This window comes from Hylobates moloch, unplaced genomic scaffold (genome assembly GCF_009828535.3).
Source record: "Hylobates moloch isolate HMO894 unplaced genomic scaffold, HMol_V3 SCAFFOLD_20, whole genome shotgun sequence".
Taxonomy (NCBI): Eukaryota; Metazoa; Chordata; class Mammalia; order Primates; family Hylobatidae; genus Hylobates; species Hylobates moloch.
Window position 1 is genome coordinate 53412253 of NW_026652295.1, and position 27681 is coordinate 53439933.

At 36.3% G+C, this 27681-nt stretch overlaps 1 protein-coding gene across 3 annotated transcripts in view; it reads right to left on the reverse strand.

Annotated features, from left to right (window-relative positions):
• The window catches only part of BMP5 (bone morphogenetic protein 5), a 130276-nt gene that overhangs the window by 43640 nt on the left and 58955 nt on the right, over window positions 1-27681 (reverse strand). For all 3 annotated transcript variants that reach the window (XM_032140391.1, XM_032140390.1, XM_032140389.2), the window contains exon 3: window positions 1083-1231. In XM_032140391.1, coding sequence (XP_031996282.1) covers window positions 1083-1231 — 149 coding nt within the window. The remainder of the gene's footprint in view (window positions 1-1082; window positions 1232-27681) is intronic.

The following is a 27681-nucleotide window of genomic DNA, read 5'->3' on the forward strand; positions in this document are numbered from 1 at the left end:
CTTCCTGAGCCTTCTGAGCAAATATGCCAGTATCACCATCACCACAGTCTGCAAATTCTGTTCCATGTGTCTGAATTGCCTGCCCCACAACTTCTTCCCCTAATCACATCTTTGTGTTTCAGATTATAGCTCAAATCTAGTCACCATCCTATGTTAACAGATCCATTGAACTCCTCAGTGTGCTGTGATATGCATTCACTAATACTATTGTGTTATTACTACCTCGTGCATCACTCAAATGCAAGTCTCATAAAGCCATCTGCATTGGCTCACTTTTATATCTCCAGAATCTCACCAAGTGGCTCTTTTGGCTCTATCCCAGGTGTCTTTAGCCATGTATGTTCTGCTTTCCCATGGTGTCTTTGATATGTCACTATTTTTCAGTATTAGGGCATATAGTAGGTGCCCAATAAATACTTGTGAGCATAAGGATTACTTCTGGACCTTCTTAAAAGTGAAGATTTCCTACAGACCCTTCCACAAGTAATTCTGGAGCAGTAGTCTTTGATCAAACATTGCAATACGTAAAGAACTAACTTGGTATTATTTTTCTGCAGTTTTTTGTGACTCATTCCATCCCCATCTCCTCTATCCCACTTTGTATTACTGGTAGCTCCTTTACTTCCCTGGTGTCTTTTTTGATACATATTTATCACTGTTTTAGTTGAGGTTTAAGACATAATTTGCATATAGTAATATTTATTCTTATTTGATGTACAGTTCTATAAATTTTTACAAATCATATAGTTGTGTAACCACCACAACTATATAATGTTGGTATTGTTGTATTAGAGTAGTGCTACTTACTTACATATACAGGTCTTCAACACTAGACTAAAAATTGCTTGAGAGCAGTAGCAGTACCTACGTCTTCTTTACCTCCCACCCCACAGCCTGACAATAAATGTATTGGATAAATGTGTTCTAAATTGATTAACTAATATAGTTTTGCACTACCCTATGAAATGTGTTGCCTTGGACATCATAAATATAAAACATATATTGGTTATATCACATAAAAAATGATAACTCTCAATGTGTCAAACAAGCTTCACAAAAAATATATAAAATTCAGTGCTTACCATCCCCTGTTTCTGCACAGAGCTGTAAGCCCAAATTATTCTGGGGATTAATCACCCAATGATTGCTGGTCACAGTGATATCAAAGACAAGCCAACCCACATCTAAAGCTTGGGCCTTTCTTGTGTCTAACAAGAACAGATCTGCATCCCTAAAAAGAAAAGGAACAACAAAAAAAGTTAAAGGTTTAAATGAACATCATTATTTCCTAGACTTAAGTGAAAACATTACAAAAGCAGTCTGTAAAATAACAGCAGTTAGTTAAAGAACAAGAGGAACAAGTGACTCAAGTGATGAGTAATAAGATACAAAACGCTTTGTTACTAGGCTTCCAACCAAACCTGGTACAGATTAGTAATCTCTATCTGAAAGTAATTTCCATTTTCCTGCTTTTCACTGGCCTTTATAAACTGACTTAGTGCTCTTAATTTGATCCCTGGTCATCAGTGTTCCTGGTAACCACCATCTGTAAGTAGTCCTCAAAACAAAGGATTAAACTGAATAGAGACAAATGAAAGTAGCTGTTCCAGTTTGGATGAATGTGAATTCTCAAATGAAAGGAACACAGGCAGGATGTAATGCAATCATCTGTTTTAGAAAGAGTTTTCTAATATTTTTTTCTATTTTTATTATATAATTATTTTATGGATACCAAACACCAAGAGAGTATTACAGAGTAATACCACTGGTTTAAGGAATAAATCCCATGAGTCGAGGGCACAATCTGTGAGAACTTTTGTTAGTATCTTCTGCAAGCTTAAGTCCCCTTGGGACAGTAATGGCTGTGAATATGAACTTACATATTTTAGAATAGTCTGCACAGTGTTACTGTTATTAACATTTATACTTATATTTTTGAATCTTAATTTTAGCATTATATTTATAAATGTATAAACATTTGTTGAATTATAATGAATACTTTATTATTCTCTTACTACAGGCAGTCTCTGAGCTAAAATTACCTATTTCTGACATTTAATTTTTACAACAGCTCCTTCGTATTGAAAACATTCAGGCTCAAATAGGTTAACTGTAAAACACTGTATCTCCCTCAAGGTAGAGTAGAAATAACACCATTATGCATTTTATTACCTTTGATGTTGTATTGAATCTATTTAAGAGCATATTATTTATATAGAAAACAATAGAGCTATTCATTGTTTAATATTAGTATACTATGTTAAATATCAACATACTATGTTAAATACTATTTTACTGCATTTTCTGTCTATATACATCATAGAAGTTACTTTAAGGGTGGCTTACTAATAAATCATACTTTTTTAATGAAAAATACTCTAAAATTTAAAATTGAACCATTTTAACAAAAATGAAGTTAAAAAAATGTGTGAGTATCTTAGAAACTATATCTTTGTTTCCTAACTAGATTTGCACTTTTTTCTATTAATCTAGAGAAATTCAAATAAATGTGATATGACAATGAAATCATCTAAATATCCTAATAAAAACTGTGAATGTTTTATTGTCTTTTCACAATTACATTCATAGTGTTTACGAAAGGAAGGTTTGAAATGCTTTTTTCACATCTGATATAGGATTCGGTTTTAGATACTGCAGACTTATGACAAGCATATCGTACAAAGCAATAAAATGATTCCTTTAGTTCTCACTAGAATTTGTGGAACCCTTTATAGTCCCAGTGTGATAGCATGTCAGTTAAATTCTTTCTCTTCCTCCTAAATTGGAAAATCCTCCAAATAAGCAGACAAGAAAATGAGAACTGTCTTAAAGTTTTGAGATATTTGGTAAATATCTCTGAGATCTTAATCTTGGAATTAACTCATTTACACTGTTCACTTTCTAAACAGGAGCAGTCACCCTGTGCCTTGGGCAATACTTGAGTGCTACACTGATTTCAGGTCTGCTTTCATTTGAAATATGGCAAAAAATGTCCTAATCCATTCTGCAAGGCTCATAATGTCATCCCTTGGCATGATATTAATAAAGACGTGAAAAACAAAAAAGAACAAGGGGGTAAACTTTCAGAAGCAAAATTAACAAATTTCTTTTGGTAGTCATTTCAATGATATTTTCTATTATTTTTAAATTGTGCCATCTCTTCAGAAAAAAAAAAAAAAAAAAATCTCCAAACTCTCCATGTTCAAATCCCAAAACTTTCCAGCATGTCTGTGAAGGAAACAGTTCCAGTTTAAATGTATGTATTTAGAAAAAGCATCAAGTATGGCCTAAATATCTGAATTTCAGTGATGCAAATTGCAATTCATTGGAAAGTAAATCTAGGAACATGAAGTGGTATGGTCTAAAAAGACCCATATATTTCTAGTTCACCTCTGAAAAGTTATGAAAGTTCAATTGATTTCATAAGTGCACAGTTTTCTATTAATGGTCAAAGCTATTTTACTTTTGACTGACAAATTATTTAATTTCTCCTTTCTCCTTTCATATACGAAGCGCTTCTGCATTACCTATGGACAACAGAATATGCTTGAGGAGAATCAAGACTATGACTAATAAACACAGTGGTAATAATTCTGTAATTTTTACTCATACGGCCCCTTTCATAGCAGGTTCTTAAAAACAAGTCCCCCCCAACCCCATTCTGTAGAATGTTAGAGGGGATTTCTTTTGAAGTATAAAATTTCTCCACTAAAATATGGCACTTATACTACCGGGAATAGTAAAATATCCTAAGTATTTCCCACGAACAGTGTAAAATAAACTTGTTAAAGTTGTCCTGCCTCACCAGTTTTACTTCACTTTTTTAAAGAAATTCTTACAATATCCAATAAAAGAACATTTTAAATAGTAATGCATTTAAGAACAGTGCAATAGAGAAAATACATGTATAAAGAAAAAACATTTATTTGTAGCAAAAATAATTCCATAAATCTTTTAAATAAGGTGCAGTTACAATACTTAAAATTAAAGCCTACATTGTGGTGAAGAAAAAGCCCATTTACATGAATGTGTATAAGCAAATATTTCAGAATGGTGTTTGTGATTGTTCTCTTTTTTTTTTTTTTTTTTTTTTTTGAGATGGAGTCTTGCTCTGTTGCCCAGGCTGGAGTGCAGTAGCGCCATCTCGGCTCACTGCAAGCTCCGCCTCCCAGGTTCACGCCATTCTCCTGCCTCAGCCTCCCGAGTAGCTGAGACTACAGGTGCCCGCCACCATGCCTGGCTAATTTTTTGTATTTTTAGTAGAGACGGGGTTTCACCGTGGTCTCGATCTCCTGACCTCATGATCCACCTGCCTCGGCCTCCCAAAGTGCTGGGATTACAGGCATGAGCCACCATGTGTGATTGTTTTCTAAGGCTGTCATAACAAAATACCAGACTGGAGTTTGCAATTGATTTTCTCTCATTTCTGGAGGCTAGAATTCCAAAATCAAGGTGTCAGCAGGGTCGGTTCTTTCTGAAACTGGAGGAAAAGATCTGTTCCAGGCTCTCTCCTTGGCTCGTAGATTGTTGTCTTCTCCCTGTATCCCTTCTCATCATCTTTTCTCCTATGCATGTCTTTGTGTCTAAATTTCCTCTTTTCATAAGGACACCAGTCATATTGGGTTAGGATTCATTCTACTGACCTCACTTTAGGTCAACTGCCTTTGCAAAGACCCTATGTCCAAATAAGGTCACATTCTGAGTTACTGGAGGCTAGGACTTCAACATCGGGGGAGAGGGCACAATTCAATCCATAATACTAATACTAATAAAGCAGGTTTTTTTTTAAGGCAGGAATGTAAATATTCCTGGATGTGAATAGTCTGTCTTTATTGACAACATAGCGCTTATCGAGATTGAGAGGTTTTCAAAAACAAATATGTGAAAGTAAATTTATATTAATAGAAATCATAATGACTAAAATTTGTGTTTTTCTTTTTCAGGTAAAAATTCATTGTTCGTCTTGAGTATGATATAGATCAGTATAATAATTTCCTCTATGGTTAATAAACTCATCATGCCAGTGTTAAATACAGAGTCAGGTTTAACAGATAAAGTTAGATTTTTAGTATCAGATAAGCTTATCAGATATGAAATATTTTGGAATATTAAGTTTAACTACTCAAAGATGAATAGTAATACATAATATATACATACATTTATTGTCAATACAAATACATTTGAGCAGGTCTGACTCATCACGACCAGAAGTTTAAACATGTCTAGTTATACGTGGGCTACTGGTGTGTTTGTGTATATTTATTTGCATGAGTGCCTTTTATTTTAGTGAAAGAAGAAAGAGTTTTGCATACATACCTTGAGAATCTTAAAATACCAGAAGGACACTACACTAAAGACTAAACAGCAGGAACCAAAATTCAGCAGCATTTAAGTTACTACCATTAGCATAACTCAACCGAAAATGCTAATTGGTGGAATGAGAAAATTGAAGCTATATAGCTAAGAAATTAATATTTATCATCTTTTTATCAATATCAATGTAGTGCTATCAAGATTTGGAGATCAGACAGATCTTGAACAATTAAGGAATTCCTCAACCTCAGTTTCCCTGTATATTAAAAATGGTATGATAATCCCTGCCTTAAAAGGTTTTGATCAAGACCAAGTGCAATACTTTGAATATCTATCTGGTTAAGAGGTAAATTACACTTAAATCTGCTATCTTTTATAGGGTCTGCCATAATACAAATGTCTCTAAATTGCTTCATTTTGACCTATGAGTTTTGGGAAAGTATCATTTAGGGAAGCACATTACCTCCAAATGACCTCGATCAGTGTTAATTTGGTATTTACAAGAAGGGGGAAGAAGAAAAAGAGAGGAGCAGAAGGAGGAGAAAAGGAGAAGGAGGAGGTAGAGAAAACAAGGCACAAAAAAAAATTAGAAAGTATTTCTGGGAGTGTTGTTTTAAAACTTCAACTATTGACTGTCTTTAGAAGTTTACCTGTGGAGGCCAAAGCAACTCCATCTTGAAAGCTAATCCACTCTATTGGCTTCTGATTAACTTCTGTTCTGGGAAGCCCTCTAATACTTTCAGTTTATCTATCTTCCTTGTGTAAGAGCAGGTACTTACACAAATTCTGCCTTTAGGTCAAACAACCTTTATGTTATCATACTTCAATTGTCCTGCAGTTCCCTTCTGAACCATCCCTCTTCCCTAGGTAATGGTGTGGGAATCCAACATCTCAACTTGTTGCTGCCCAAGACACAGGCATGGCTTCTGTTCCTAAGTCCCTATTAAATATTTCTTCCAAGGAAACTGGTTTTGTCAGCCTCTCTTTTCAGCCTCTCAGATTCCTGGGACTTTGGGGTAGGTTTGCACAGACCCGCCCACAGTGAAACATCACCTTTTTAAAAAGCACTTATATAAGTACCCTTTCCTTATATAAGAATAGAGTTAGAGGTTGCATTGTGGAAATAACATTTATCCATTTAAATAAATGCTAAACAACAACAACAAACACACACATATACACACACACACAACCTGTGGATTCCTGCATTTTCGATAGCATAGTATTTCCAATGACAGTATCATACACAAATATACAAAAATGCTACTTTTCAAACAACATAGATGGATCTGAAGATGATATACTTATTAACACTGTGATATATGATTAAAAATGTGATTCTAGTGATAACGACATCATATCAAAGATGCATGAGACAAGTTTGAAGAAAAAGCCATCATATATATGTTTTGAGAGTGAAACAAGGAATACTATATTAATCATTTCATATAACATGTGAATTAAAATATGTATGCAAAATATTAACAAACGATTATAGTTTTGTCTATTTTAAGTGTATTCATTATCTACCTATGTTTATACAAAAAATCAAGTGTATAAAACATTCAACTTCTTGCTCTAATTTGTTTGATCTTTTACTTGAGTAAAGGGAATATCATTTTATATGATTATATTATGATAATGTGTTCTCCTTATAATTAGATATATAAGGGATGTGAACAGGCCTAGTAGCACACCAGGCATATAGTATTGGAAATGTTAACTTCCTCTATTTTTCTAGTCAGCTGAATAAATGGAGTATTCTCATTATAAGACCAAAAAAAATTGACCAAGAATATTCGATGTGAAATCAATGAGTCTGGGATTTTAACTCTGAAAGTGACGAAAATAAATCACAGAATACTAGAACTGAGTGAGATATAAATTACTTAGCCAAACTATTTTTTATAAGGAAATTTAAAGAGAAATCAAATAATTTTCCATGTTCACTTAGCCAATAGGGGGATCCAAACCCAGTTTTCCATTTTCAGAACACTTTTATAAAATATCAGCTCCCTTTACTCCCAAACCATAACTCAATTGCTTTCCTTATCTTGAAGAAAAGCATTGATATTTGCACTGGACCACTGAAAGGTTGATCTGAGCCACTAGCCTAAAACAAGATGGGTAAAAACAGCTAAGAAGTGACTTTGGCTGTCATTTCACAAATCCATCTATCTATTAATTCATTTATTCACTTTTTCAATTTAACGTATTTTCACACTCCATGGTGGTTTTATACTATATCAATTCAACTAAGCTGGAACTACTGTGTATGGTTCGGGATTAGGGTTGGCTGCACAGGGAATTTGCGTAACATTTAGAAGGTGGCAGTGAAGCAGTAGCCATATTTATACTTAGAAGACTACCGTGTGATCAAGTGTTATTGCAACTTAGACATATTGTGGAGATCTGCTGGTTCATCTTATTGGTGTTGGGCATGCAGCTTCTTCAGATCCCACTAATTCTCCCTATTTAGTTCCTCTGAATCTAGTGCAAGGCATCTCCTTCTAAAAGAAAGGACTTGGCGGCTAGAAAGTCAACTGCATCATTGAAGCTGGAGACTTGGAGGTAGGTTCCACTTTGTCCTCATGGGTTCCAGATTATCTTCACAGGTTCTGTTTTGTCCTTGTTTCCCCCAGTGCATCTTTCCTTTCTGACTATCTGGCCTGTGGACCTTAAGCCCAGCTTCAGATGCAGAGCAACAGACTTAAATAGACTGGTTAGCTCTAGGAATGCATAAGGTCAAATCTCTACCATAAATCCTTGAAGAAGCATTTCCCAGGAGGATAAATCTCCACTTTGCTCTTGGCTAATTATACTGGAACACTTACTTCAGTACTGGAAGGGCAGTACTTTGTTCTCTCTGGAAAGGGTGCTCTGGATATGAATCTGTCTTCTTTGTCCATGATGCTTCTCCCCAAAATTACCACACATGAACTTCCAGAATGCCTTATTCACTTATTCATAGAATTCCATACTGCATTGCTTCTGATAAAAAATGGGCTCTTGCTTACGAAAGTCACTGGTCTTCCCATGCTTCCCTTTAAAAGGATGGCCTCTTGAAGACTCAGTTATGCCACAAGTTGGGTACCAATATTTTACAAGAATGAACTGATATCCTTCGGGGAAGCTTTATATGATCTAAATCAGTAACCAATATAGCAAGGATGACTGTTTCTCTCATAGCCAGATGTCTCATGGTCTGGAAATCAAGGGGTGGAAATGGAAGTGGTTCCTCTCAACTCATTATACATGATTCAACTAGCAAAATCTGTGCTTCTGACTCCCAAGACATTGGGCTATGTTGGTCCAGAGCTCTTAGTTCTCAATGGTACAATGCTAACTCTAGTGTCCATAGCAATAGTTCTATTAAATTGGAAGTTGAAACAGCTACCTGGCCACTTTGACTCCTCATGCCAGTGAATCAAGAAGCCAGTAAGCGGTTACTATACCATATGAATCAATGATTCTAAATATCAAAGGGAAATTGGACTACTACTACCACAATATGGGTAATGAGGAGTATGCACAGAGTACAAGAGATCACCTGGAACACCACTTAGTACTCCTTTGTCATATGACAAAAGCAAACGGAAAATCACAGTTCATTGCAGGCATTATTGCTAATGGCCCAGACACTTCAACAATAAATGTTTGATTTACCTTACTAGATAAGGAAAAGTGACCAGCCATGGTGCTTGTCAAAATAAACAGAAAATTGACTGCATAGTAAATGAAGGAAATTATAAACACCAACTGCAACCATGTGACTAGCTGCAGAAATGAGTATTGTAATATGGTATTTCTTCCTTATTTTGAAATTAATATATTTATGTTTTTGTATTAAATATATGTGTATTTTTCCCATTACTTTTAATGGCAAAAACCACAAGTACTTTTGCACCTACCTAATATATATTAAACAATTCTTTTTTTCCCCTTTTCTTCCCCATCTACCTCCCATCTAGTATAAGCAGTGTTGATAGTAGCTAATCACATATTTCAGTATTGAAGTTACAATACTTCAAAGGGAGAGTATGGCTCAGCTAGAAAAGGAATGAACAACATCCAAAGATGGATTAAAAGGCAGAATTACTTTGCTATTACATTTTTTATAAGTTATGAATGGTGCTGGGTGCGGTGGCTCATGCCTGTAATCCCAGCACTTTGGGAGGCCGAGGTGAGCAGATTATCCAAGGTCAGGAGTTCGAAACCGGCCTGGCTAACATGGCAAAACCCCGTCTCCACTAAAAATACAAAAATTAGCTGGGGCGGTGGGGGGGAGGTGGCAGGCACCTGTAATCCCAGCTACTCAGGAGGCTGAGGCAGGAGAATCGCTTGGACCCAGGAGGCAGAGGTTGCAGTGAGCTGAGATCACGCCATTGCACTCCAGCCTGTGTGACAAGAGCGAAGCTCCGCCTCAAACAAAAGAAAATAAAACAAAAACAAAACAAACAAAAAAAACAGGAAGAAGTTATGAATGGTTATGAAAGGTGTATATTAGTGCCAAATTGACAAGGATGGACTGTTGTGGCTATGTACATTGTCATATTACCTAAACAGAAATGACAAATCCCAGAATTCCCTTGGGAATTTGGGGCTGCTTTGAAGTTAGTCATCAGAGAAATCTGCACAGGAGTTGGGTAGTGGAATGGAAGCAGCACCCAAGTTTATGATTGCATAATTGGTAAAGTGCCAGGCTTTTCTGCTGCTCGCATACATTGTCACTGATCTGCTAGCTCACCTTACTGTTGGGAGCACCTGGGCTCTTTCAGCTTCCACTGAGTAACAGCTCCATCAGCTTCTCCAAATTCTGGCCCACGATTCCTTCTGCAAGATCACCTCCTTCAGCTTCTCTACATCCTAAGCAAAGGAGTTTGTGGAATTCATGGTGAAGCATACCAATCTCCCCTGCAGGCCATGCACATCATTAAAGTTGGAACTCCAAAGGCATGAGAAAGACATGGATTCCAATTTGTCCTTGGGTCTCCAGCATATCCTGAAAAGTTCTAGTTCTTCTTGTTCTCTCCAATTCTATATCAGTTTTTCTTCCCAGCTGCCTATGGGAAGCTAACTTTAGACCCACCACAAGATGGAGAAGCAACAGCCTTCCATGAACTATTTAACCAGGTCCCATGATTGCAGAAAGTCAAATCCCTATAATAAATCTCTTATTCCTTATGACTCCCAATAATTTTATTTTTCTTATCAATCACTATCTAGCTTACTCCCTGTTATAGGTTAAATTGTGTCTTTCAAAAACATATGTTGAAGTACTAGTCCCTCCTACTTGTGAATGTGATCTTATTTGGAAATACACTTGCAAACGTAATCAAGTTAAGATGAGGTAAGCCATATTTCAATACAACCAGTATCCTTATAAGAAGAAGAGGAGAGACACAAAGATAGAGACATAAAAGGAAGAGAGCCACATGAAGACAGAGGAGGAGATTGGAGTTACAGTATCTTCACACAGCCAAGGAACTTCTAGGGCTACCAGAAGATGAAAAAGGCAAGGAAGCATCATCCTCTAGAGGTTTTGGAGGGTGCGTGGCCTTACCAATTCCTTGATTTGGGAAACCTAGCCTTCAGAAATGTAAGAAAACAACTTCCTATTGTATTAAGCCATTATAGTTTTTAGTCATCTGTTATGGCAATTCTAAGAAACTAATATATTCCCCTGATTAGGATATTTTACATATTAAATAGGGAATGATCAACAATATCAAATACTGAGGAGAATAAGAAGAAAGAAAACTTATCTATAAGATCTGGTAAAGAGGAGGCTGATGGTAGATGCCTAGTTGAGTGGAGTTATGAAAATCAAATTACAGTGCATTGAGGGGTGAATTAAATATGAGAAAGAGAAGGAATTGAAAGTAAAGTTTTATATCTGTGAATATGGTTATGATGTGGAAAGGACAAATAGTGTGGAATTTGGGGAAATAGGTGCAAACAGTCATGTAAAGGGATTTTTAATGTGATAATCATGAGGCTAATTATAGGATGCACTTAAGTTTGTATGTGGAAGATAGAACATCTTGCACTATTTCAATGTAAGAAGAGATGTATGTAGACAGTACAGAAAATCTTCTGGAATAAGCAAATGCTTATTTACCTCTCTACAACACTATCCTTAGAGTTCAAATGCAAAATTTCATTATAAATGAAATCACCTCTTAGCAAGAGACATTGGATAAACTAATATGCACTGGGTGGGATGCCCATTCATCTTTTGCTGAAATCTCTTTTATCAAGAGTACTATATTACAGACACATGGCAAAAGTGTTTGCTTGTTTTAAAAATATAATTGAACATTTCTCGTTGGTATCAGGTGCCAATAAGCTGTAAGACTCACAGATACTTGATTTTATTTATTTAATTATTTTACTTTAGGTTCCGGGATACAAGTGCATAACGTGTCGGTTTGTTACATAGGTATATACGTGCCATGGTAGTTTGCTGCACCTATCAACCCGTCATCAAAGTTTTAAGCCCCACATGATTAGCTATTTGTTCTCATGCTCTCCCTCCCCTTGACCAGATTCATCCATGTCCCTGCAAAGGACATGATCTCATTCCTTTTTATGGCTTTATAGTATTCCATGGTGTATATGTAGCACCTTTTCTTTAACCAGTTTATCATTGATGGGCATTTGAGTTAGTTCCAGGTCTTTGCTTTATAGCAGAATGATTTATATTCCCTTGGGTATATATCCAGTAATGAGATTTCTGGGTCAGATGGTATTTCTGGTTCTAGATCCTTGAGGAACTGCCACATTGTTTTCCACAATGGTTGAACTAATTTACATTCCCACCAACAGTGTAAAAGCATTCCTATTTCTCCACATCCTCACCAGCATGTATTGTTTCTTGACTTTTTAATAATCGCCATTCTGACTGGTGTGAGATGGTAGCTCACTGTTGTTTTGATTTGCATTTCTGTAATGATTAGTGATGTTGAGCTTTTTTTCATATGTTTGTTGGCCACATAAATGTCTTCTTTTGAGAAGTGTCTGTTCATATCCTTTGCCCAATTTTTGATAGGGTTATTTTTTTTTCCTTGTAAACTTAAGTTCCTTGTAGATTCCAGGTATCAGACCTTCATCAGATGAGTAGAATACCAACATTTTCTCCCCTTCTGTAGGTTGTCTGTTTACTCTGATGATAGTTTCTTTTGCTGTGCAGAAGCTCTTTAGTTTAATTAGATCCCATTTACTACTTTTGGCTTTTGTTGCAATTGCTTTTGGCATTTTCATCATAAAGTATTTGCCCATGCCTATGTCCTGAATGGTATCGCCTAGGTTTTCTTCTAGGGTTTTTATGATTTGGGGATTTACATTTAAGTCTTTAGTCCATCTTGAGTTAATTTTTCTATAAGGTGTAAGAAGGGGGTCCAGTTTCAGCTTTCTGCATGTGGCTAGCCAGTTTTCCCAACACCATTTATTAAATAGGGAATCCTTTCCCCATTGCTTGTTTTTGTCTGGTTTGTTGACAATCAGTTGGTTGTAGATGTGTGGTGTTATTTCTGAGGTCTCTGTTCTTTTTCGTTGGTCTATCTGTCTGTTTTGGTACCAGTGCCATGCTGTTTTGGTTAGTGAATCCTTGATGTATAGTTTGAAGTTAGGTAGCATAATGCCTCCAGCTTTGTTCTTTTTGCTTAGGAATGTCTTGGCTCTACAGGCTCCTTTTTGATTCCATATGAAATTTAAAGTAGATTTTTCTAATTTGGTGGGGAATGTCAATGGTAGTTTGATGGGAATAGCACTGAATCTATAAGTTACTTTGGGCAGTATGGCCATTTTCATTATATTGATTCTTCCTGTCCACAAGAATAGAATATTTTTCCATTTGTTTGTGTTCTGTCTTATTTCCTTGAGTAGTAGTTTGTAGTTTTCCTTGAAGAGGTCCTTCACATCCCTTGTTAGCTGTATTCCTAGGTATTTTATTCTCTTTGTAGCAATTGTGAATGGGAGTTCATTCATGATTTGGCTCTCTGCTTGTCTATTATTGGTGTATAGGAATGGTTGTGATTTTTGCACATTGATTTTGTATCCTGAGACTTTGCGGAAGCTGCTTATCACCTTAAGGAGTTTGGGGGCTGAGATGATGGGGTTTTCTAAATGTAGAATCATGCCATCTGCAAACAGAGACAATGTGACTTCCTGTCTTCCTATTTGAATACCCTTTATTTCTTTCTCTTGCCTGATTGCCCTGGCCAGAACTTCCAATACTATGTTGAATAGGAGTGGTGAGAGGCAGCGTCCTTGTCTTGTGTCAGTTTTTAAAGGGAATGCTTCCAGCTTTTGCCCATTTAGTATGATATTGGCTGTGGGTGTGTCATAAATAGCTCTTATTATTTTGAGGTATTTTTCATCAATACCTAATTTATTGAGAGTTTTTAACATGAAGGGATGTTGAATTTTATCAAAGGCCTGCATCTATTGAGATGTGATTTTTGTCATTGATTTTTTTTTTTGTCATTGATTCTGTTTTTTTTGTCATTGGTTTTTTTTTGTGATTTTTGTCATTGGTTCAGTTTATGTGATGGATTACATTTATTGATTTGCGTATGTTGAACCAGCCTTGCATCCCAGGGATGAAGCCAACTTGATCGTGGTGGATAAGCTTTTTGATGTGCTGCTGAAATCGGTTTGCCAGTATTTTATTGAGGATTTTCACATCGATGTTCATCAGGGATATTGGCCTGAAGTTTTCTTTTTTCATTGTGTCTCTGGCAGGTTTTGGTATCAGGATGATGTTGGCCCCATAAAAGGGAAAAAGGACTCCTCCCTTTTCAATTGTTTGAAATAGTATCTAAAGGAATGGTACCAGCTCCTCTTTGTACTTCTGGTAGAATCCGGCTGTGAATCCCTCTGGGCCTGTTTTTTTTTCGGTTGGTAGGCTATTTATTACTGGTTCAATTTCAGAACTTGTTATTGGTCTATTCAAGGATTCCACTTCTTCCTGGTTAAGTCTTGGGAGTGTGTATGTGTCTAGGAATTTATACATTTCTTCTAGATTTTATAGTTTATTTGAATAGAGGTGTTTATAGTATTTTCTGATGGTAGTTTGTATTTCTATAGGTGCAGTGGTGATATCCTGTTTATCATTTTTTATTGTGTCTATTTGATTCTTCTCTTTTTTCTTCTTTGTTAGTCTAGCTAGTTGTCTATCTAGTTTGTTAATTTTTTCCGTAAACCAGCTCCTGGATTCATTGATTTTTTGAAGGGTTTTTCATGTCTCCATCTCCTTCAGTTCTGCTCTGATCTTAGTTATTTTTTGTATTCTGCTAGTTTTTGGATTTGTTTGCTCTTGCTTCTCTAGCTCTTTTAAATTTGATATTAGGGTGTCAAAGTGAGATCTTTCTAGCTTTCTGATATAGGCATTCAGTGCTATAAATTTCTCTTAACACTGCTTTAGCTGTGTTCCCCAAGATTCTGGTGCATTGTCTGTTTTCTTAATGGTTTCAAGGAACTTCTTGAATTCTGCCTTAATTTCATTATTTACCTAGGAGTCATTCAGGAGCAGGTTGTTCAATTTCCATGTAGTTGTGTGGTTTTGAGTGAGTTTCTTAATCCTCAGTTCTAATTTGATTGCACTGTGTTCTGAGAGACTATTTGTTATGATTTCATAACTTTTCAAAAAAGTTTTTTTTGCATTTGCTGCTGAGGAGTGTTTTACTTCCAATTATGTGGTTGATTTTAGAATAAGTGCCACGTGGCACTGAAAAGAATGTATATTCTGTTGATTTGGTGTGGAGAGTTCTGTAGATGTCTATGTGGTCCACTTGATCCAGAGCTGAGTTTAAGTTCTGAATATCCTTGTTAATTTTCTGAAGTGCTGATCTGCCTAATATTGACAGTGGGGTCATTATTATTGTGTGGGAGTCTAAGTCTCTGTGTAAGTCTCTAAGAACTTGTTTTATAAATTGGAATGCTTCTGTGTTGGGTGCATATATATTTAGGATAGTTAGCTCTTCTTGTTGAATTGATCCCTTTACCATTATGTAATACCATTCTTTGTCTTTTTTGATCTTTGTTGGTTTAAAATCTGTTTTGTCAGAGACTAGGATTGCAACCCTTGCATTTTTTTTTCTTTCCATTTGCTTGGTAAATTTTCCTCCATCCCTTTATTTTGAGCCTATGTGTGTCTTTGCTCATAAGAAGGGTCTTCTGAATACAGCACACCAATCGGTCTCGACCCTTTATCCAATTTGCCAGTCTATGTCTTTTAATTGGGGCATTTAACCCATTTACATTTAAGGTTAATATTGTTATGCCTGAATTTGATACTGCCATCATGATGTTATCTGGTTATTTTGCACAATAGTTGGTGCAGTTTCTTCATAGTGTCATTGGTCTTTATATTTTGGATTGTTTTTGCAGTAGCTGGTACCAGTTTTTCCTTTCCATATTTAGTGCTTCCTTCATGAGGCAGGCCTGGTGGTGATGAAATGCCTCAGCATTTGCTTGTCTGGAAAGGATTTTTATTTCCCCTCACTTATGAAGCTTAGGTTGGTTTGATATGTAATTCTGGGTTGAAAATTCTTTTCTTTAAGAATATTGAATATTGGCCCCCCACTCTCTTCTAGCTTGCAGGGTTTCTACCGAGAGGTCCACTGTTAGTCTGATAGGCTTCTCTTTTTAGGTTGCCTGGCCTATCTCTCTGGCTGCCCTTACCATTTTTTCCTTCATTTCAACCTTGGCGATTTTGATTATTATGTCTTGGGGTCAATCTTTTCATGGTATATCTTAGTAGTGTTCTCTGTATTTCCTGAATTTGAATGTTGGCCTGTCTTGCTAGGTTGAGGAAGTTCTGGATAATATCCTGAAGTGTGTTTTCCAACTTGGTTCCATTCTCCCCATCTATTTCAGGTACTCCAATCAGTCCTAGGTTTGGTCTTTTTACATAGTCCCATATTTCTCGGAGGTTTTGTTCATTCATTTTCATTCTTTTTTCTCTAATCTTGTATGCATGCCTTATTTCGGCAAGATGATCTTCGAACTCTGATATCCTTCCTTTTGCTTGGTCAATTCATCTATTGATACTTATATGTGTTTCATGAAGTTCTCGTGCTGTATTTTTCAGCTCCATCAGGTCCTTTATGTTCCTCTCTCAACTGGTTGTTCTAGTTAGCAGCTCCTGTAACCTTTTATCAAGGTTCTTAACCTCTTTGCATTGGGTTACAACATGCTCCTTTAGCTCAGCAGAGTTTGTTACTACCCACCTTCTTCTGAAGCCTACTTCTGTCAATTTGTCCATCTCATCCTCCGTCCGGTTCTGCACCCTTGCTGGAAAGGCGGTGCAATCCTTTGGAGGTGAAGAGGCACTCTGGCCTTTTGGGTTTTCAGTGTTTATTTGTTGATTCTTTCTCATCTTCATGAGTTTCTCTAGTATCAATATTTGAGGCTGCTGACCCTTGGATGGGGTTCTTGAGGGGACTTTTTTTGTTGTTGATGCTACTGTTGCTTTCTGTTCATTTGTTTTTCTTAGAATGGTCAGGTCCCTCTTCTGTAGGGCTGCTGTGGTTTGCTGGGACTTCACTTCAGGCCCTATTAATCTGGTTCACTCCATCACACACTGGAGACATCACTCAAGGAGGCTGGAGAAGAGCAAAGATGGGTGCCTGCTCCTTCCTCTGGTATCTCTGACCTCAAGGGGCACCGACATGATGCCAGAAGGAACGCTCCTGTATAGGGTATCTCACGATCCCTGTTGGAGGGTCTTACCCAGTTGGATGGCATGGAGAGCAGGACCAGTTTAACAAAGCACTTTGACTGTTCCTTGATGGAGGAGGTGTACTTCAGTGGGGGGAGAAACCCACTCTTCTGGGCTGCCTGACTTCCTCAGAACTAGCTGGAGGAAAGACTAAGTCTGCTGGTCTTCGGAGACTGTGACCACCCCTCCCACTAGGGGATCAGGTCCAGGGAGATCAGAGTTCTGTCCCTGAGCACCTGGTTGGAGTTTTAGAAGCTCCTGCAGGAAGGCCCTGCCCAGTGAGGAGGGATGGGTCAAGGTCAGGCCTGAAGAGGCACTCTGTCCACGGTATGCCACAGCTGATGTGTTGGGCTGTGAGGGATACTTCTTGGGACCAAGCCAACCAGCCTCCCTGGGTCCAGCCAAGGAAAAGCGCAGCCTGGAGCTATAGAGATGGCTGCTGCTCTTCTCCCACCCTAGGAGGTTAATGTGTTAGGCAGTTATCTGTCCCAGTGTTGGCTCTCACCCTCCCCAAGGACCTCAAATGGCTTAGACAGTAGTCAGACACAGCTGTGGTTCTGGTCACTCCTCCCTCTGTGAGCTCAGCAGGCTTAAGTAGATTCTAACTTAGTGGCTGTTGAGAACCTGCACAGTTCCATGGTTGGGATCCTAGGCACTGGTGGTGTGGGCTCACACGTGGGATCTTCCAATCTATGGGCTGCACAGTTCTGTGGAAAAAGCATGTTTTCCCAGGTTGGATAGCATGCTCACTCACCACCTCCCTTGGCTGGGGAGTGGTGGCCCCTCTGCCCCATGAGGCCCTCAGGTGGGCCACCGCACCCCACTGCTCTTCCTTCCTCTCCATGGGTGATGCCAGCTGCCCAGTCAGTTCTGATGACAGAACCTGGATACCTCGGTTGCTGGTGTAGGATTTGCATGCTGTTGTGGTTCTTCTCAATGGGAGCCTCCTATTGCTACTGCTTCTAGTCAACCATTTTGACCCGCCCCACAGATACTTTAAAGAGCTACACTATCCATGTACCTTCATGAATCTGGGAACCACAATCATAGATGGAGTTGGTGACTGCTTAATTTCAACACTGACTGGCTATACTCAGGCTTTGCTTAACATTAGAAAAAAATCATTATGTTCTTTAAAGTCACCTTTCTAAAGTTATCTTTCTTCTTTAAATGAAGATTAAAAGAAGATTAAATGAATATTCTCTAAATGAAAATTAACGTAATTTCTACCTCAAAAATCTATTGCAAGGATAAAAGAATACACAAATAAAAATGATATAGAAATTACTATAATTGCTACTTTCTTAACAAAATACATGTATAGTGTGTAAATGTACATGAGTTGTATGTATTATTCTTGCATCCAACTCATTATAGTCGGAAGTGATTTATGCAATTACTAATGTAAAAGTTCTTTAACAACCTGTACTTAGAAACTTTGGAAATAGAAATTTTTTCATTTGCTTTAACTTTAGGAATATTTTTGATACATAATCCATAATAAAACCACCTCTCAGTTCTACTGGAGAAAAAAATGGGTTGAAAACTTATCAAAAAGAAGTAAAATCATTTATATAATCAAGAAGAAGAGATAAGAAAAGAAATATTAACCCTGGTTGTGATTGTGGTTTCAATTACATGAATATACGTATACGTGTGTATGCATGCATATATTATACACACACACACACACACATATATATATATATATATATGGAGAGAGAAAGAGAGAGAAAAAGGATACTTAACCAAGAGGATAGCCACATATTTTTTTATACACAAAGAGAAACAAAAAGGAGAAACCAATAGGATAGCCACTCTACTATCTAATCATGAAGCACTTAAACCTGGTCCAGAAAAGCTTTAAGAAATTATCTAGAAGCCACACATACAAATTTTAGAGGAAAGGATGCCACACTACTTTATTTTCATAAAGTACGAACCTGGTAGTCCCCAACGACATCACTTTTCCCAAACTTCTATTATTATAACTATTTCACTTCCTTCCATCTCCTTTTTTCCTTGAATAGGTTATCAAGTCCAGTAAAAATATAATGATGGCCACCCAAGGAGAAAGCATACATCTCTCTCTGGGTACTTGTCATAAATACTATCATATTATTCAAGAGATTACAAATTAATAATGGCAAATTCTAGAGTGTATAAGGTTCAAAGTTTCTCTCATGAGCAGCTTTTAGCTTATATGGGCTAGAATTTGAACTGGTGTCTGACTGATGTTTTCAAATGGTAAATCTCTTTTTTCCCCAAAATAAATGTGGAATTATACAATTCTATAAATCTTACTAATCATTAATTTTCAGAATATCTGATTCCATGCTGCATTTAAAAGGTACAGATGAAAACTGGTAAAATAGTAATATTAGATGCAATTGAATGAAAAGCATGGCAGAAATGAAAAAAAAATTGGATTCTCACTAAGAAACTTTAATCACTTTTCACTGAGCAGAATTTAATTGCCAAGACATTTTTAATATTTAGTAGGTTTCCTGGCATTACATCATCTCATATTTTTCCCCTGCAGAGAAATTTAAACATGTGCTACCACGTATACACCCAAGAGGTCCCCTCATTCAACAAGCAAAAAGGCCATGAGGCTATTACACAGACAGTTCAACCATTTTTCATGCAGTGAATGAGCAATGTACCCAGTACAAACTCCTAAGAGCTCTTTCATCTTATGAATCTTATGATCCAAAACATCAAATGCTCAAAGCAAAATTCACTGATATATTAGTTTACGGCACAAACTATTTCCACTTTAGGTTTATATCTTAAATCTTCAAATAGAGCAAGATTTCTCAACCTTGGTACCAAGGACATTTTGGATCAAACCACTCTCTGTGAGGCAGAGGAGCTGTCCTGTCTATTTTAGAAGGTTTAGCAGCATTCCTACCCAAATTACTACCCCAGCATATCTACTCACTAAATGCTAGTAACAATACACACACATACCTGCCCCCTATCAATTGTGGATGACAAAATAAAGTGTTTCCACACATTGCTAAATGTCTCCTAGGGACCAAACTCACCCCAGGTAAGAACCTCTAAAATAGAGCATGATCCCCACACACCGACGATATGCAAGCTATGCTTGTGTCCTGTTCTAGACACTTTAGAAAGAACACAATCTCCCATCTGAGTGTCCTGCGCTGGCACCCTGCTCTCAAGAGCCCAGGAAATCTTCCTGAGTGGAAAATGTCAGAGTACCTTCTGATGTATGTCCACAGAAGAATCACAAATCTCAGAGACGAAGGAGGCAGGGGGAGATGATGTAAATATGAAGCTGACTGTGAACTGGAAATGATGACAGCTTAACTAAATATATCCAAGTACTGAAGGTGGCTAATGACATCGAGCAGGCTAGCTTAAAATGTTTTCACAATGGAGTACAGAAATTTATATTCATAGCAAGCATTAGGAAAAGGTTGATTCTACATAGCACATTTTCTTTAGGGAATACATAAATATATATATTTGTGAAAAAATTAATTCAAGTAAAGCACTTAGCACAGCGCCAGACACATGGTGAGTGTCCATTAAATGTGTAAGTACTGGCTGCTATTCTTAATAGTAGTAACACTAGCACTGATCATTTTATTGTATTAATTTAATTCATTATACGCTTCAACATTTTTATACGCTTCAACATTTTAGTCCTTAGGAACATTTCTTCTGGGATACACCTCTGTCCTCTCTCTCTCTCTCTGTCTCTCTGTCTCTCTCCCTCCATCCCTCTTTCTCTCTCTCTCTCTCTTTCTCTCTCTCTCTCCCTATTCTTTCCCCATTTGTCGTTTTGCCTGCAGAAAGTTCAACTCAAAAGTGAACTCCTCTCAGAGGCTTTCCCTAAGGCCCCTTACCCTTCCAAGTAAAAAATTAACTTTCTCTTCATTTCTATTTCCACAACACTTAGTGCATATTTACATCATCGTTCTTAGCACATTGTATTATAGTTATTAAAGTCTGTGTGTGGCAGCCCCACCACAGTCCCTGGCCTCCAGGCTGTGAGCTTTTGAGGCCCTATTTACTCGGCCTTACGTCCTCTGTGCTTGCCACATGGTAGGCGCTCAACAAAAGCACTCCAAGCTCAGCTGAATTATCTGGAAAATTCAATCACGTGGAAAGCTCCTTTCCCAATAATGCCAGATATATGAGGTGTGACTAAAGAGCAATGCCTTCTATATAGAATTTGGGGCTGTCAGCCTTATATGAAAAGATTAAATAAGTGAAATGATGCAAAGTGTGTTAACTTTTTACCAAGTAAAATACAGATTTGGATAAATATCAGAACACTCCTTTAAATTACACTCATTTAAATATGAGTAGGGATAAATTGGGAAGGTGGGAGAAATGGTAGGAATAAAATATATAATTTTGAGAGCTATAAGTCTCCTTAAGATAAATAAATAAGAAAAGAAGTGACATAATGGATCTACCATATTTTAAATTTGATTGCATAACACTATCAAATAATTCATAGACTAGATGGTTAATGGGTCAGACTGTGTCTTGAATATAAAACATATCCATAAAACATCAGTCTAAATTACTGTACAGATCTCCCTCACCCAGCCACTCCTAGGCAGTACCTTAGGGAAAGGAAACTTTACATATGTGAAAACATATATGCATTGTCAAATAAATTACATTAAAGAGTACAGTCTGCCCTGACTTTTCAATTGTTTCTGTTTAATTGAAAATACGAAGTAGATAAAATCCACGACTTTGACATAGACATTTTGAGAGGTGACTCTGCTTTAAAAATAGCCAGAGGTACTAGTTCCTTTTTCTACCTCCATTTTAGTTCTTTAAGAAGTATATGAAGCCACAAATAATCAATACTTTAAAAAATTAATAGGATTTTAAAATTACTCTTCAAATTGAAATTCCATTTTAACTGTGATCATGTAATATGTAAATAAAGTATTTTTAATACAATACTCATCTCAGAGAATTAAAGTCAAAGCTCCAAAGTAGTGGTAATTATTTTCCAAAAAATATTTCCTCTTCTCAGAGAATTCTCAGAGAATTAAATTCAAAGTTCCAAAGCAGTGGTGGTAAATTTTTTCAAAAAATAAAAAAGATACTATTTATCTTCATTTCCTATGAGAAAAAAATACCTTCCATAGCTTAAGAAAAAATGAGAGCAACTGATTTTTAAATCCTAGTGTTTTTTGTTTTGTTTTGTTTTGATTTTTTACTCTCTGTACCTGGCAGAAGTTGGGAATGCTATTTTGTAAAGATGTGTGTAGCATACAATCGTTTCATTACCTTTTTTCTCTCAACTATAATTATTCATATTTCTGTTTATACAAATAATGTTCATCATAAAAATTTTAAAAACACAGAAAGTGATGAAGAATTAAAATGTAAGTTACCCATAGCCTGCAATGAATATTTGATGGGTCCCTTCAATCTGTTTTGTATATAAATTTATTTAAAATAGTATAATAATGTATATAATAATGTTTCTTGGTTTTGGTCAATTAACATTATTATTTGAGCATTTTTCAGTGTTAGTAAATAATTTTCAAAAATGTAATTTGGCCGGGCGTGGTGGCTCACACCTGTAATCCCAACACTTTGGGAGGCCGAGGCAGGTGGATCACGAGGTCAGGAGATTGAGACCATCCTGGCTAATGGTGAAACCCCGTCTCTTCTAAAAATACAAAAAATTAGCCGGGCGTGGTGGTGGGTGCCTGTAATCCCAGCTACTAGGGAGGCTAAGGCAGGAGAATGGCGTGAACCAGGCAGGCGGAGCTTGCAGTGAGCAGAGATTGCGCCACTGCACTCCAGCCTGGATGACAGAGCAAGACACTGTCTCAAAAACAAACAAAAAAAAAAGTAATTTGTATATTCTCTGTGCTATCTTTCCAAAAATTATACCTCAACTTTTTTCTTGTTTAATTATGTTCAGTTTGTGAATTGTAAACAATAATACAGCTATAAACACTTTTACATGAATCTGTCTATATCTATCTATATCTGCAATGTTTCTGTAAGATAAATTCATAAATAAGAGCTCTCTCATCCCACACTACCCTATCCCCATACTTCTTCAAATGTATTTTAAAGAGTTTGACTATTTATCTAAAACTTGTGTTTTCAGCTATTAACTGCACAGAAAGATTCAATGATATTGCTATTAAATTGGGTGGCATTTATTTTATTATTACACTTCAAAACCTACCGATTTATTTTGCATACATTAAATTGTGTAATAAAACTAATTATTTATTAAATAAAGACACCTAGAACATTTTACTTACTTTATCTTTACATAAAGGTAGGTGTCAGAAAACAGTACCTACTGTTATTATAATAAAAACCAATTTTTTGCCATTATGTACATAGTTCTGTAAACTAAAATAGATGCTCATATGAAGTTATATGAAAATATGTTGATGAATGTATTTATTATCAACTATGGTCTTTGCATTGGGATATGTATTAGTCCTTCCCACATCATCTGAAATTATTTTTCTTGATCTGAAATACTGTTCCATTAGTATTTTATTTTTTCAGATTTGTAAACTGAGACTCCAAGAAATATAGAAATTTCCCTATTTGGGAATTTCAAGTCTATGCTCTTATGGCACTATATTATTATTTTCTATGGTGACTTTGAAGTCCTTCCTAGAAACCTGAAATATTCTATAAGATATATCGCTATTTCTATATGTTCTTTCCCTTAAACATCTTTCTTTGGAAGGAAAGGGGGAGTACAGAAAGTGAATCCTACATCTATAGGTAATAACAGGGCACAGAATTGCATTTTCTTGCAATGCAGAATAATGAACTCCTGGCAGTGAACAAATGCTTATTTTTAAATAAAAAAAGTGTTTTGCTAGAGATTGTCATACCTGATCAACAGTATATAAAATTGAAATATGGCCAGGCATGGTGGCTCACGCCTGTAATCCTAGCACTTTGGGAGGCTGAGGCGGGTGGATCACCTGGGGTCAGGAGTTCAAGACCACCAGCCTGATCAACATGGTGAAACCCCCTCTCTACTAAAAATACAAAAATTAGCTGGGTGTGGCGGTGGGTGCCTGTAGTCCCAGCTACTCAGGAGTCCGAGGCAGGAGTATCGCTTGAAACCGGGAGGCAGAGGTTGCAGCGGGCTGAGATAGTGCCATTGCACTCCAGCTTGGGCAACAAGAGTGAAACTCCAACTCAAAAAAAAAAAAAAAAATTGAAATACGAAGTAGTATGAGTCTCTGTGAATATTTCAGGATTGAAAAAATAATTAGTAAAAAATTCCAAATACATTAGCAAAAACAAATATCACAGAGGACAATAAATATACTATAACCCTAGAAGATAAAGTAACAATTATAATTCAGTAACACTACTCAATAGCAGATGTTCAAAAATGTGAACTTCGTAGAACTGAATTAAGATTGAATTGAATTTTTAAAAATACTGTTTGGCAAATTAAATAGAAACCTGTCAAATCTATATCATCCCAGAGTTTAAAATGGCAGTGGAAGAGAATGCCAGGCAAAGATATACATGCACTTTAGATTTTACAAATTAAGTCAAAGGAATTAGGAAAAATATCAGTGAAATCCTAAATCTGAGAGTAGATTTAAACACATGTTAAAATAAAGTCTTAGCCAAATTATACCAAAGAATACTGAAAGAATATGTAGCTATAGTAGCAGAAACATTAAGAGTAATATTTTTTAAATCAGGCATAATTAGAAAAATACCAGAGGTGCAAGATAAACAAACATCTTATTTTTGTAAAGAGAATTAAAATTTCCCAAAACTATAAAGTCACGTGTACTAAGCATCAATATCCATAAATATTCCAAAATGGACTGTTAATAAAAATAAGCACCAGTTTATTTAGAAATAGACTATAAAGTATTAATAGACTCTTAGTTCTTTATTTTTATCATTTTTGTCATGTGTTAAATTATACCATTCACATCCTTAGAAAATAGAAAGGTGAAAGTAAGCTCAAAGGGAGCTTCATTAGATGACATTCAGAAACATACTGAGCAGACAGAACGGTGGGCATACAGAAAAGATAGGAATTTTAATTGTGATCAATGTAAAATTCTGCAATTAGATACAATTAATAAATATATTCTAGAGGATAGAAAACTGGTATGCCAATCATTCCTGAAAAAAATGCTTAGGATATAAATAACCAAGTATAAACTCAACATACATAAAAATATATATAACTGACCAAAAATAAACATAATTCAAACATTTTAGGATATGTATATGGAAGTAGTATTCCAATTTGAGTAATAATGATGTCAAAGCATTGAATCATACCAAGGAAAATGGTAGTGCTGAGGATAAAAATAAATAACTTATCCTTATCTCTTCTTTAAAAAACTCATAATCCAAGTGTGAAAACAGACATAGAAAAAGATAACTATGAATAAAATAATTTGTTAGTTTGGGCAATATTATTAACTAACATTCAGAATATTATTATTTTCAACTCTTCTCACTAATTTTGAAAGATATCATTATTATTTAATATAAAAATAACATTATAGTATTCACTATATATGCCTGGCCCTATGAGAAAATAATATTAGTGTCTTAATTTTATAAATGGAACCATTAGATTGAGATTTTTTAAAAACATAACTTATCTGTAGACAAATAGCTAGTCAGTGCTAAAGTTGAGAAACAAATGTAGGTCTTTCTGCCTTGAAATTACTGCTGTTAAAAATAACAATGCATGTCAGTCAGTACGCATTGAAGTGAGTTCTGCTGAACTAGCGTTCCACAGGATATTAATAAGTACTACACACCCAATGAATCCATAGCCAGCTAATTTTGAGGAAGACTAGCTAAAATAGAATTGCTAGGGCATGTGCACGTGCATGTGTGTGTGTGTGTGTGTGTGTGTGTGTGTGTGTGTGTGTGTTGTCACTGTAAAGCCTTTTTAAGACTTTAATATCTAGAATCTACAAAGAACGTAAACAAATTTACAAGAAAAAAACAAACAACTCCATCAACAAGTGGGCGAAGGATATGAACAGACACTTCTCAAAAGAAGACATTTATGTAGCCAAAAAACACATGAAAAAGGCTCATCACCACTGGCCATCAGAGAAATGCCAATCCAAACCACAGTGAGATACCATCTCACACCAGTTAGAATGGTGATCATTAAAAAGTCAGGAAACAACAAATGCTGGGGAGGATGTGGAGAAATAGGAACACTTTTACACTGTTGGTGGGACTGTAAACTAGTTCAACCATTGTGGAAGACAGTGTGGTGATTCCTCAAGGATCTTTAACTAGAAATACCATTTGACCCAGCCATCCCATTACTGGGTATATACCCAAAGGATTATAAATCATGCTGTTATAAAGACACATGCACACATATGTTTATTGTGGCACTATTCACAATAGCAAAGACTTGGAACCAACCCAAATGTCCAACAATGATAGACTGGATTAAGAAAATGTGGCACATATACACCATGGAATACTATGCAGCCATAAAAAATGATGAGTTCATGTCCTTTGTAGGGACATGAATGAAGCTGGAAACCATCATTCTCAGCAAACTATCTCAAGGAAGAAAAACCAAACGCTGCGTGTTCTCACTCATAGGTGGGAATTGAACAACGAGAACACTTGGCGACAGGAAGGGGAACATCACACACTCCTGGGCTTGTTGTGGGGTTGGGGGAGCGGGGGAGGGATAGCATTAGGAGATATACCTAATGTAAATGACGAGTTAATGGGTGCAGCACACCAACATGGCACATGTATACATATGTAACAAACCTGCACGTTGTGCACATGTACCCTAGAACTTAAAGTATAATAAAAAAAATATTTAAAATTTGTAATGCTTTAATCCATGTTTGCCTAATTGAATTGATGTAAAGATTAAAAAGTGAAGGGTTGGGAACTTTGTGAATAGGTTATTGGAAACACTCACATTTGATAGGTAGGTATATAATAGTTTATTTTATTTGAGATACTCTCTGCCTGTATTGTAACTGCCTTTTATGACCAGAATTCCTACCTCAAATGTATTGATATGTAGGAATATATGTATACTCAAATTTTCATGTTTATAAATAGTGGTGCTTCTATGAAAGTCTTGGCAGTAAGATTGAAGAGTGGAGGTACAAGAAATGTGGGCTAACAGACCTTAAGAAAATTGAGAGAATAGTTGTCAAGCCAGCTCCAGACACTTGTTGGGCCCGTGAGGAGGATTTGAGAAACTCGCTTCTTGAAATCTGCCTCATTTTCTTAATCCAGTCTATCATTGTTGGACATTTGGGTTGGTTCCAAGTCTTTGCTATTGTGAAAGTGCTGCAATAAACATACATGTGCATGTGTCTTCATAGCAGCATGATTTATAATCCTTTGGGTATATATACCCAGTAATGGGATGGCTGGGTCAAATGGTATTTCTAGTTCTAGATCCCTGAGGAGTCACCACACTGACTTCCACAATAGTTAAACTAGTTTACAGTCCCACCAACAGTGTAAAAGTGTTCCTATTTCTCCACATCCTCTCCAGCACCTGTTGTTTCCTGACTTTTTAATGATGGCCATTCTAACTGGTGTGAGACAGTAACTGGATTAAGAAAATGTGGCACATATACACCATGGAATACTAT